This window comes from Catharus ustulatus, chromosome 2, assembly GCF_009819885.2.
Source record: "Catharus ustulatus isolate bCatUst1 chromosome 2, bCatUst1.pri.v2, whole genome shotgun sequence".
In the NCBI taxonomy this organism is placed as follows: Eukaryota; Metazoa; Chordata; class Aves; order Passeriformes; family Turdidae; genus Catharus; species Catharus ustulatus.
In genome coordinates, this window is record NC_046222.1 from 51435217 (window position 1) to 51448314 (window position 13098).

The window sequence follows — 13098 nt, forward strand, 5'->3', positions numbered from 1 at the left end:
TCTCAAGCTGCTGCAGGCCGGCTGCCCAGAAAAGAAAGGTGTTTGCAGCTGGAAACCCATTCTGGAAAATTTAACCCAGGAGATTGACCAAGATTACATCATGCCCCTTTGGTCAGACCTGCTGGAGCACAGCCCAGGTCCTGCTTCCCACTTGGGCAGAGGAATGGTGAGAGCACAGCCTGTCTCTCTCCTGGCTCTAGACCCATGTTTTTCACTGTGGGCAGGGAGCAGACCTTCAAATGCTTTTCTCTGAAGGGTGTTCACCTTACGTGTCTTTTGCATAAGTCACCTTCTTCCTCCATGCCCAGGGCTGGAGCGTGGAGCATGAGGAATTTTCCCTGCAGGGCTCAATATTGCAACTGATACACAGTGAGCTCTCATTCAGTCCTCAGGTCCAGGGCAGGGATCTGCTCACTGTTGTGAACACATAAAGGACTTGGCTGCTAAGTTTTAAGATGTATCTGTGGAACTTGTGTGATGTACAGCATTTCAAAGCTTGATTAAATATAGGCAAGTTTGCACAGAGAGATTGGTCTGGAGAGACATTGCTGTGGGACAACATCCCAACAGGAATTCTAACATACTTAAACCCAGCAAACAAACATGGCAGCCAAGGAAACAGAGCAGGAAAACTCTGTGCAGGGTTGCTGTCTCCAGGTGTCAGCTATTCCTGTTCTCTACTCTTGTTTGGGATCAGCCATACACCATCACTTTTGCTTTCAGAGCCTTGCAGAAGAGGCAGTGACTCCATACCCTCCCCACATGGACAGCTACCGTGCATCACAGTTTCCCAGCTTCACTTTCATACCAGTCCAAATAGTTATAAGGAAAGTTTCCCCGCATGCGTGGTGAGAGGTAGAGATACAGAATGGAAAATCTGAAATCAAATAGTTGAAGTCCAGCAAAGTTACAATGGACAAACAAGAGGGGAGGACTATGGTGAGAACTGCCAGGTGCCACTTGCCTGGCCAGGTTCAGTCTAAGCCCCAAATCTCGTGTGTCCCAAAGAGCCTGGGGTCTAGGGGAAAAAAATCAAGCTGTCAGGGGATGTGAGGAGGAGTTATTTCAGTTTGATGTTCTACTCTGGATTCCTCTAGCTGTAACTTTCGGGATAAATACATATATATATTTTTTAAATTATTTTTCTTTCTACTCCTATCTGGTATAATAAACATTGAGTAGAAAGCAAAAACTGTGTGGGGCAAGCAACATGAAACAGCTGTATTTTCAGTGGGAAGGTTCACAGTATTCAAAAGTAATTCCTCAACTCTTACTACAAGACAGTGAAATTCTTCTTACAAGACCAGTGCTTCCCTGGTGATAATGAAATAATTAATTATGGGGAAGATGGAAAAAATTCAAAGGTGTAAACTAGAAAGTGTAAAAAGAGACTACATATATAAAAGACTCTACTATTCTCAAGCTTTCCCAAGGCAAGTTCCCTATATATTTCCCGGACAAGGTCTTGTTTAAAATGGTTGCGTAAACATGTCTTCCTGCAGTTCAAGCTCTCTTCTCTCACACCTGCAGTGTGAAGAAGCTGATGTGTGGTGGGAAGAGCAAACTGAACCTGCTGTGTGCCAATGCTGAATCGCTCAGAGGCCTAAAAAAGCTTCTTGCCAAAAAAAAAGCTGATGAACCAGTCTTACTTTAGGGCAGGTGGAATAGTTCGTGCTCTCACTTTTATCGTTAGCTCTAAGAGGGAAAGACAGATTTGTTTTCACATGGTTATTGATTATTAACCAGCTTTGTGAAAGGTTACCTTTCTGCTAGATACAGCCATGGTGGGGGGTTAAAAATCAATCCCTGGGAAAGCTGTGTTTCCCAGTCAACTTCTCCCACTGAGGTCTCTTGCCATGGATAGAGTTTACCCATGTTGGTCTGAACATAGATGAGAGAGAAAAAGAGATTATTGTGAATAGGCTCCACTCATATTCAGTACTTCTTTTCTGTCTAAATGTGGATTCCAGAAAAGGGGTTGAACACTAAGAAGTCATTAAATGTTATACAGATGGAGAAAATCTAACCAGATTAGGAAGTGTGACTGAACTATACTCCTTACTATTTTACACTCTAATTAGACAGTCAGGATGGTGGGAGAAATTATAAAACCGTCATTGGTTATAACACGAACGGAGGCTAATTGAGTAGGGGTTTGCAAATTATTTGTGTTGAAAGGCAAACGAAATGCTCCTGTCACCTTTCCTAGGGAAAAGAGGTAATACTGCATCCAGATGGCTTTACATTTCACTGATCTCAGCAGCCTGCAGTGCTGTCTGTCAGACACTACTGGGGAAGACTTCCAAAGAACAGTGACTTACATCAAACCCCTGTATTAACCATTTGGTTAATTTGGTTTGGTAGGAACATTGCAAATGTCCTTGAATTTCAAGAGGCATGTTGTGTATACATTTTATACAGTTATTATACATTTGAAAACCACATAGATATGACATTAGGCATGTGACCTTGCTTTCTGAACCCCTGGCCATTCAGAGATTTGTATTATATTGCGAAGTTTTAGGCTTCATATAATACAGAATGAGTTAACTATGCAGATTGTCTCTTCTCTGTCAAGCACCAGTCTAGAGGAATGTGATCGGATCTTGACAAGTCCTTAAAACATATTTGAATCTAATATGTGAACTCAAATATTGCAGTGCAGTTATTGTGTGATGTTACTGTACAACAGCAGCAGCTGTGTACCTGAAGCATTTGTTACTGCTGCTGGAATATCTGAACTCCTGTGCTTGAGTTGAGGATAATTACAACCTGCTGTTCTACTTGACACTGCTACTATCACCATCATCCCTTAATTACTGGTACAGAATTACAGATTCCTTTTGTCTAATCTCTTGGACTATCAAGATTACTATAAGAATTTCTGTTTATGTGTACAAATATCTTAAGGGTGAGTCTCAGATTATGGGGTCAGACTCTTTTCAGTGGTATCCAGTGACAAGACAAGGCACCACAGGCACAAACAGAAACATGGGAAATTCCATTTGAATATGAAGAAAAACTTCCTTGCCTTGAGGTTGGCAGAACACTGCTGCCCAGGTAGGTTCTGGAGTCTCATCTGGATATGTTAAAAGCTGGAGGTTGTTCTGAGCCTGAGCTACAGCTGTATTAATTGGGTTTTGGGACCGTGCATCAGACACAACACCAGGCTTTTCAGCTCCATGGGCAAAGTTGGGGATTTAAGCAAACATGCCAGCCATAAATATCCCCATGTTATGAAGGACTTCTATAGTTCTTTAAAACTTCCTAAAGCAAGTGAAGTACAGGATCTCCAGCTGAACTGCAGCATACATCCAGATGGGAGTTAAAGCAGGGGAAATTCTAGCTGCTCCATTGTTGATTTGTTCCTGTGTACAACATCCATAACTTTTCTCTGTTTTCAATGGTTAAAACCTGACTGTACATCTATCAATGGGAATAAAGATGTTTGTATCAGCCATGTTTTCCTTGCATGGTTGCCTACAGGCTGAGGATGGCCAAGCTTCTTGTCATTCTGAGCTGCCAAAACCAGTCTTGGGGAGTAAAGACAGGGAAGTTCTCAGCAGAGAGATGACAATGTATATACAGGAGAACCTGGCTCACCATTCAAAGTCTACAGGCAAGAATGCACCTTTTAATTTCTTACATTGTGCCTACACATCTCAAGGCTCTTCTGGTTGGAAAATGAAGGCTGTTTAAATGCAGTCAGCTGCAGGGTCAGCAGCGTCTCACACAGCAGCACTTAATCTGGGGAACACTTTGCTGGAAGGCAGTGGGAGGCAAAATGTTTTCATAAAGTTTCAGGGGAGTCTTAAAATGTGGAAAAATCAGCTGAAGACTATTACATTCATAGCACTTAGGAATTCCTTGGAGCAGAAAATTCTGGGAGTTTAGTAGAAGATGTTTTGGTGTCCTGTATGCACACCCTTCTGCAGCTCTCTCGGGTGATGCATATTGACCACTTTTGGGGACGATTTTGTGTCTGCAGAGCCCAACTCTGGGGCAAGTGAGGCCATTGGCTTTTCCCATCATTCCCACCGGCCTCCTTCATCACATCATCACCATTTCCCCTCTGGTGGGATCCATTCGCTGCTCAGAGACTTCTCCTGGGAACCCACAGGTGTGGAAGGACTCGAGCCAAGTATCAGTGATAACATCTCAGGTCGAGAGGGCAGGCAGAGGTGGTCCCTGGGATCCGGCCGAGCTCAGCTCCCCCGGGAACCCCGTGCTGCCAGACATCACCACCCCCAGGACGTGACCGAGGTTCCCAGTACCGGGATACCCAGCGGGGCCCTTTTCCTGCGCTGCAGCTCGCCACCTTGTTGTCAGAACTGCAAAGCGTGCGCTTATCGCCTGCTCACGCAGGCAGAATGAAAGAGAATTAGCTCTAAATTATATGAAATTCATTTGCTTTGGAGGGTGAAGTGTTTGCTCTGTTTAGAAACGTTCGTTATAGAAAGAGGACCGCATTAAGACGCCGGGTAATGGTCCTCCCAGGAGATGAACCAATTTGCTCTGGGTTTTATGGCCTCGAGTTTGTTTGTCCGCCCCGGTTCCCCGTGGAAAGCCCGGATCAGTAAATGCTCCAGGTAACAGATCTCTGGGGAAGGGGCTGTGGGTGCTGCCCTGGGGAAGGCGCATAAGACGTCTCCAGATCAAAGAACACCCGTGCCTGCCAGAGACCGGAGTGGAGGCGGGCGCTGGTGGGGGAACCACCGAGACGGGAGCTGCGCATCCCCGCTGGCCGCGCAGCCTTCGAGCCCCGCCGGACCGCGTACCCTGCCGGGAATGCCGAGGGATGGAGGTGGCAGGTGCCGGGCGTAGGGAGCCCGAGCAGCAGCCATGTATATCTGTAATTCCCGCTAATAAAATACTTTTTCACTATCCGCACTATAATTGGTTTACAGCCTTTTTTGTTTATTTATCCATAAGAGCTGCTGTTAAATGGCTTGGGAAAGCAATCGCTTAATGGCTCAATATTGAATCAAAGCCTCAGTGTGCTTTCTAAGAGATGGGGGACCCGTGTGAGTTCAGAGCGGAAAATCGAAGTGTAATGGACTGGGCGGGTTTATGATCCCACGGAGCAGGGTTTAGGAGCGAGGGACCGGGACCCTCCTGCCTCGCCGCTCAGGGCGTGCATCACCACTGACCGAGCCGAGCCGAGCCGAGCCGGGCCGGGCAGGACTGAGCCGTCTGCACCCGCCCTACACAGAGCCGCGGGAGCGCGCCCCGACGGCGGCGGCCGAAGCGGCGGTGCCGGGGAAGCGGCGGCGAGAGAAGGAGGGCCGGGCAGATAGGAAGCGTGCCTGCACCTGAGCAGGAGAGAGCACCGGCCGGGCCGAGCGCAGGGAGGCAGGGAAATGATCTTTGTCCCTTTCGGTAGCTCTCCGCCTCCTCATAGCCTCGTCACCAAGTCAACCGGCACCAGCTCGGAGCACATTATCTCCGAGGGTCAACACATTGCAGCCCAAGCCGCGGGGAAGGCTCCCAAATTTACCTCTTGGACAAACAATCCGCTGCCTATCGCTCGCTCTGGTGATAGCATTGTGGTCCCCCCACCGACCGGTGCTGGCCTTCGCCCAGGGCTCCGGAACACGGGTACCCCCGAGGGAGCCCTGCCCGTCCCTGGACACCCACATCCCTGAAGGAGATGCCCTCACAGCCAAAAGTCCCCTGCCGCTAAATCTCTCCAGGAGTCTACCCCAGCCCTCTATCCCGAGGGTTTTCCTCTCCGTGCCCGGGGGTCACTGGGGGATGAGCAGCTTCTGGACAAGCGAGGGGGAGAGGGAAAGATTAATTTAAGGACCATTCGTCCTGGAGCGCCCCGCGCATCGGCGCAATCCCCTGAGCCCCCGGCCGGCCCCGCAAGCACGCAGCCGCTGGGCTCCTCACCCCAAAGCAGGGAGCTGCTCCCAGCAGAAGGGTACCGGGTCCCGAGGTCGGCCCGGCTGAGGGGAAGGAAGGGGGTTGCGGGACCAGGGCCACCCCGGGTGGCCTCCTCCGGTCCGCGCCCCGCCCCGGAGGGTTGCGGGAGGGCTCACGTGGGGGAGAGGCGCCTATGGGGAGGCGGCGGGAGCCGGGCAGGGCGGTGGGGCCCGGCGGGGCCGCCAGCTGTCAAAGAGGCATCCCGGGCTCCGGGAGCGGGAGCAGCCCTATGTGTCCCTAAGCTGCGAAGCCCCTCGGCCCCGCTCGCCATGAACACCGAGGAGCAGTATTACGCCTCGGCGCAGCTCTACAAGGAGTCGTGTGCGTTTCAGAGAGCCCAAGCGCAGGACTACAACCCCAGCCCCCCCGCCTGCCTGTACATGGGCAGGCAGCAACAGACTCCTTATTCCAGCGCCTTAGGGGCTCTCGAGCAAGGCAGCCCGCCAGACATTTCACCTTACGAGGTGCCCCCCATCACTGAGGATGCCGGGGTCTCCCACCTTCATCACCATCACCACCACCCTCATCTTCCTCCTCCCCACCAGGACGCGCTGCCTTTCGCAGACGGGGCGGACACGGGGGCTATAGAGGAGCCCCGAGTGCAGGTGCCTTTCGCCTGGATGAAGTCCACCAAATCGCACGCCTGGAAGGGACAGTGGACCGGTAAGCCCCGCCGCATCCTTCTACCCCCACCCCTACCACGCTCCTGTCCCGCTCGATGCTCAGAGACCCTCCCTTGCACTCGTCCCGTTCCCACCGCTCGGACGTAGTTGTGGAGAGATCCCGGAGGGTCGTTTCCCCTCCGCCAGCCTCTGCAGACCCACTGCTCTGGGGCTGCTAGTATTGGGTTGAACGCTGGGGAGGGAGCCGGCACTCACAGTCCCGGCCGGCGGGCTCACCGCTCCCTGTTCCTCAGCAATTATTAACGAATTATTTTTCATCAATTAACTAATCGTGGCCAAGCCGGGACGTCGTGACGCCTCCCGGGAGCTGCTTCCTCGGGCAGCGCCGTGTCCCCACGGGCGCGGCGAGCTCCGCGCGGGGCCGGGTCGTGGAGGCACCTGCGAGGTGGAGCGGGCAGGGAAGCGGCAGGCAGGGCTGGCGGGGACAGCGCCTCTGCCCCCCGTCCCTGAGCCCACCGGAGCAGCCCCCGAGCCCTCAGGGCAGTCGCCGAGACCCTCTCGGCCCCCCACGGCTCAGAGCCCATCTCCCCTCCTAGCCCCTCCATCCCGCTCCTCCTGCTCCCCGGAGGGATTTAGCCACAAATGCACCTCTCCACGTGAAAAAAACAGGGCACGAAAAACAATGCACAAACGAAACAGAGTTGCCAGTGAGGGGAAGAAACTCTATCTAGGCAGAAAGTTCCGCTGCCCAACAATATTTCTGTCTCTGCCTGCACAATGTTATCGTGTCCTGCGCCTCCGTCACACCTATACGGCAAATATTATATTAATGGCTTTGTTCAAATAGACAGTTGGAAAAAGGACCTGAGTATTAAAATCTCCACGAAATAGTTTGGGAATTGCATGGGGCAATTGCAGGGGGAGGGAAGGACAGGTGGCGGTACCCAGTCGCCCTAGAGGCTCATCTGCCCTCAAAGGTAGAAGAGTGTGCTGTCCCAGACACTTGGGGACACGGCGGCAGGGATGATGCCAGAGCGGAGGTGGGGCGAGGGAGAGAGAAAATCAGATTGTTTTCCATGAGTTGAGTGAATTTTGGAAAATAATAATAATAATAAGAAGAAGAATAAGGATAATAAGAATAATAGTAATACAAACTTTTGAACTACGCTTTTTTCCCCCCTCTTTCTCCTGTACTCGAAGAAAAGAAGGAAAGCGAAACTTTCCCGTGGAAGCCTAAAATTCTTGCCTGTTGTCCCCAGCAGTGCCGGGAGGAGCAGGCAGGGGCCATGCATGACCCGGTCGGTGTGATATATGTGCGGGGTTCCTGCCGGAGCAGGAAGAGAAAGGGGCACCGCGCTGTGCCGAGTCCCACAGAGCGCTCACAGCCAAACCCCGGCAGATTTTGTACCGTGGATGTGGCAAACTACACGGCCCGACGATTTATTTTTCATGGAAACCCTTGGGATTTAGGCGTCCATGGATGCTGCGGGGCTTTGCTCTGTGCCGGGAAGAGGCGCCCAGGGAGGCCGCGGCCATGCCCGGCCCGGTGCCACACGCCGTGCCCGGCCCCGGCTCCGCCGCTCGTCCCCGGCTTGCCGGCCCTGTCCCGGGGCCCGACCTCGGCCCTGCGACAGAGCACGGGCGTTCCGCCTTCCCGGTAGCTCCAATTTGGTTTAAAGTAACAGAACAAGATCTTTTTCGGATACAAACCCATGCATGCATAGGTTTAGGTTTACCAATATTTTTATACATATATACATTGATTTTAATACTTATTTATATACACACATAGATATATACACATCACTTTGCAAACATTATATGTGTATTTAAATACATATATTTAAATACATATATAAGTTTTATACAGAGGTTTACATTCACAAACACTGTATATATAAATACAGAATCATGGGAATAGGAAGATGAGCGGTGGGAGAGTCCACGTACCTCTCTTGAATTGATGATTTCATTCTGGCTGTTTAAAGCACCATTCCCGGCAGATGATATCAGCCCCACAAATGTTCCCAGAGTGGCGCTGACGCTGGCAAAAGCGGCCCTGAGTTTCCGTGCCCACCTCCGGCCCCTCTCGATGCTCCCGCCTGTACGATCCGCGCCCCAGTGCCCACGCAGGACTGCGGCGGCCGCGCTGGGAACGGCGATCCCGCTACTGCTGCTTTTTACGGGAACAAGAAACCCAAGGTTTCATCAACTTGGCCAAATAAAGCAGCTACGGCCCAACTCCCGGCCCGGCAAGCCTACTAATTATTATAAATTTTATTGCTTTGTTTTGGAGGTTTTTATTTGGTGCGTTGGTTTTTTTTGGAAAGATTTTTTAGGGATTATATTTTTCTGTTTTGCTTTGGTTTGTATATGTGTGTAGTGGAGTTTTTTCTTTTTATTTCCTTACCTTTTAAAATTATTTTTTAAAATTTAATTTTAACACGAACCTGAACAATTGCGGCCCTGGATCAGGGAGCCTTCCTGAGCTTTCGGTGTCACGCAAACGGTGGCACGTGAGTTTCTCCCTCGGCTCCAGAGACGGCGCTTCCCTGAAAACCTCATCCAAATCATTGCTAAAAATTATTAAATTATTCTAAAATAAAATAACAGCAGCGGTGACTGTCGCCAGCAGCACCTCCTCACTGTGCCCAGCCGGAGAGCTCCCCGAGGCCTCCCCCTCACCCCGTTTGCTTCCCCCCGTATCCTCCGCGCCGCGCAGGGGTTTCGGGACGCGGTCCCCGCAGCCCGAGGGGGCGGCCGGGCGGGCCCAGGCTCACTCTCGCCTCTCTGCAGGGGGATCCTACATGGTGGAACCGGAGGAGAACAAGCGGACGAGGACGGCGTACACGCGGGCGCAGCTGCTGGAACTGGAGAAGGAGTTTCTCTTCAACAAGTACATCTCCAGGCCGCGGCGGGTGGAGCTGGCTGTCATGTTGAACTTGACCGAGAGGCACATCAAGATTTGGTTCCAGAACAGGCGGATGAAGTGGAAGAAAGAAGAAGACAAAAAGCGAGGGGCGGGCAACAGCAATGACCCCGAGCAAGACTGCGTGGTGTCCTCCGGGGAGCTCCAGACCAAGGAGGATCCCCAGGCATGCCCCGCCGGGAACCTTCCCTCGGGAGCCTCCAGGGACCTTGTCGCCCCCAGCCTAGTCCCCAGAAGGCAGCAGGACTCTCGGTGAGCCGCGGGGAGTCCCACGGCCCAGGACGAGGAAAAGGATGGGACAGGGTAAACAGGCGAGAGACTGGGCCCAACTTCCCTCCGCCGTGCCGTGCCGTGCCGTGCCGAGCCGTGCCGAGCCGAGCCGTGCCGACCCACTCACGCCTTCCCCCGGCGAAAACGCGGTGCCTCCACTCCGAAACTCGCGTCCTCCGGAAAGTAAATGTAAGATGGGCAGCTGTGGCAAGGAGAGGCTCGCTGTGGGCCCTAGCACCGGAGGAGGCCGCAGGGAGCCGCCGGGATGGCGGCGAGCTGGGCCCCGCTCCCCCGGGCCGCCCGCGCCCCAGCGAGCCCTACGGGACAGCTTCCCCCGGGGAAGGTGGGTCTCAGGTGGGCACCGACGGCGTGTGCCACCCTGGGAGCACGGAGAGGTCTGGGAACCGGAGGAGAAGCTGCCTTCCTTTGCCGCGGACAGCTGCTCGGCCGGAGCGCGCGTCCCGCGCGTCCGTCGGTCCACAAGCGCGGACATGGACCCGAGCATCCCGGACCATCCACGGGCTGGCACGCCGCCGTCCCCGTCCTTTCCAGTCGCCCCAGGGTTTCGGCTCTACCCAAGACTCTCTCAGGACTGTTACTTACTTCTTTGGAAACTGGAACCTGGTTTCTTTCGTTTTCTTTTGCTTTTGGGAAAGAAAGAGGGAGAGAGGAAAGAAAAAAAAAAAAGAAAAAAAGAAAATAATTAAAAATTAAAAGAGAAAAAGCCCACGTGTCCTGCGGGCAGGGTTTGTCTCCCCCGATGACCGGCACGGGTAGCCAGCCCCTCCTCTGGGCTCCGCCGGCGGCTGCGGGGACCCTGTGCTGCTGCCCGCGGCTCCGCGTCCCCCCTGGGCTCCGCGGGACTCGGCGGCTCCAGGGCTCCGCTCGCCTCTTCCAGGGGTGACCGCGGGCCCAGGGATGCAACAGAAAAAGTCGCGGGTCACTCCGAGCAGCGAGCAGACAGCGTGATATCTATGAGGGGTAGGGCTGGTCCCAGGGACATTGTCCTTTGGGAAAAAGCTCCTTTCTCTCTTCCAACTCTTTCGCAAGCTCGCACTCTGCCTTGGAGAGGAGAAACCTCTCTGCAGCACGAGCTCCTGTCCCGGCGGGGCTCTCTGCGTGGTTTTCTCTGCAGACTTGTTTTTACACCCCAGCAGAGGCTGGGGGCCGGGTGCCTCCCGAGGCACTGCAGAGCACCAGCGACTTTTCCTGGGTGCTATTTTTCTATCTGGCCCGGCGTGCAGGAGAGCTCAACTCCTCCGGGACAGCGGAGTCCTTGCCGGCCGCCCCGGGCTCAGCCTGCCTTCCCTGCTTCCAGGAACAGCTTCCCCGTCCCGACAACGGCGGGGACTCCAAATGAGTGGGGAACAAATCACAGCCGAGCCAGAAACAGAAAACACCGGTTGGAAGCAAGTAGGAACTGCCCGGTTTGCTGTCGGCCAGGCGGATCTGCCTTCTTTCCTCGACGGGGAGGTTCCGGCAGCAGCAATCCCTCGAGCATCCCTCGGGGACCGCCACAGGCGCTCCCGCGCTGCGGGCCCGGCAGTGCCATGGGAGGAGGAAAATGAGGAGGACAACCTGTCGCACCCTGGCCAGAGGGTGTTCCCAGCCCCTCGGCTGAAAGCGAGGGGGAGAGCGAACAGCTTGGCACAGGTCTTTGGGGTTTTCTCGTCTTACATGGAACTTCTAACACTAAGGTGGAAATATGAACTGAATGTGTAATTTATCTATTGCTTTTCTTTCCTCTGGGGACATTAATATCTGTATGCAAACAGGACTGTTTCTGGTAATTTTTCCTGCAAGTTGCCTGAGAAATTTATCATCCGAGCCTGTATATCCTTGTTCATCAAAGTGCAGTCAATGAGTGAGAACTTTTACTAATCATTATATGAGCAAAATTCAAATAAAGCTGTTCTGCTTAAGAAGCAAACCGCCATATTAATTAAAGTAATATTTCTTAAACTTTTGGGGGACATGAAGCCATTTTTAAACCTCAGAATTTTTAATCTCAATTCATTAGCATTAACCTGTCACTGGTAACACATGGAATGGAACAATTTCCAGGTACCTTTTACAATGTCTGGCACTGACATTACAATTCGGGAGCCACAATAAAAACAGATCCAGCTGCAGAAAGGACGTCTTTCACACAAAATACCTCGATTTTATTCTAAGGTTTGTTGAGCACATTGTCCTGGCTGAGCAGCATACATGGTAGCTAAAACGTTGCCTGTCCTTTCTTTAGTATGGTGCATTCCGTTTTGATTTTCTTTGTGCACTGCTCTGAAAATGAAAAACGGGCACAATTTATATGAATCGTTTTATCACGGTGCCAAGATGTTTCTATTAGCAGAAGCAGAATCAGAACTGCATGGTTTAGTTTTAACAAATAAAGTATTTTCTTTCAAAGAGCTGACATAGTTTATTTGTTCAGCATTTACATTTATATACACACACACATATATATATATTAACACACCCTTTTTACAACTGCATCAATGGAAAAAATTAACATTAACTAAATCAAGACAGCTCTGAGATCTTGTAGAGCTAAAGACTGATGGTATTGTTACCTGACAGTACTGCCAGCCCTACACAGTGTGGGACAAGCAAGGTTGACAGGGAGAATTATAAGGCCACTAGAGTGCTTGAGTCATGTCACCTCACCAAAACCAGTTGTTCAGATATATCCATCTACCTAAGAGACACCTCCCCTTATGAAATAGTTTATGTTTTATTTGTAATCACCCTTAACCCTAGGATAGAATATCCATAAAACATTCTCAAAACATTTTTAAAATTATGCAAAAGACAATGAAGTGTGAGACATCTTTTTATTTCCTTCTTGGGCAATACTGAACTCTTTTAGGCAGGTGTGGCAGAGGTATGTCCTCAAAAATTGTATGTGTTCAGTGTTAATTATTTTAAGGAAAAGCTGAGCAAGATTCAGGGCAATTTTCTGGTCCCTGGGTGCACCTTGCCACTGGATTCATCCCATCAGGAGCTATCAGTTCTACTCTTGGGAGACATCAATTCTACCTGTGGCTCCAGGGAAGAGAGTGAGGCTGTGAGTCTCGACTGAGCTCTGCACAGGCAACACCTTTGCTGCTCCAGCTCAGATCCATCCCCAAATGCAGGGAAAGCATTCTTCTCCATCCTCGGTACTGCTGAGACACTGCCTGCCATCCCATGAAAGACCACAAAGCAGGACCTCTCCTTCCTCCAGGCAGGGCTGAGCATCTGAGGTGAATGGCACACTGCTCGGGGCTGCTGTCACACACAGGCAGGCTCCTGCCAGCCCTGCCTGACCTCCCCCAACAGCACCGTGTCCCACCATCCTGCAGCAAGGGC

General features: G+C 51.8%; 1 protein-coding gene across 1 annotated transcript; it reads left to right on the forward strand.

Annotated features, from left to right (window-relative positions):
* Nucleotides 1-6194: 6194 nt before the first annotated feature.
* On the forward strand, nucleotides 6195-9733 carry PDX1 (pancreatic and duodenal homeobox 1). Its single transcript, XM_033051711.2, has 2 exons — nucleotides 6195-6588; nucleotides 9345-9733. The coding sequence occupies exons 1-2, from the start codon at nucleotides 6195-6197 to the stop codon at nucleotides 9731-9733; spliced, it is 783 nt and encodes a 260-aa protein (XP_032907602.2).
* The last annotated feature ends 3365 nt before the right edge of the window (nucleotides 9734-13098 follow it).

Bases quoted from the DNA above. Each gene is read 5' to 3' on its own strand.
- PDX1 (XM_033051711.2), top strand. From the start codon at position 6,195: ATGAACACCGAGGAGCAGTATTACGCCTCGGCGCAGCTCTACAAGGAG. The intron at 6,589-9,344 runs GTAAGCCCCGCC...GCCTCTCTGCAG, and splicing joins CTGGAAGGGACAGTGGACCG to GGGGATCCTACATGGTGGAA.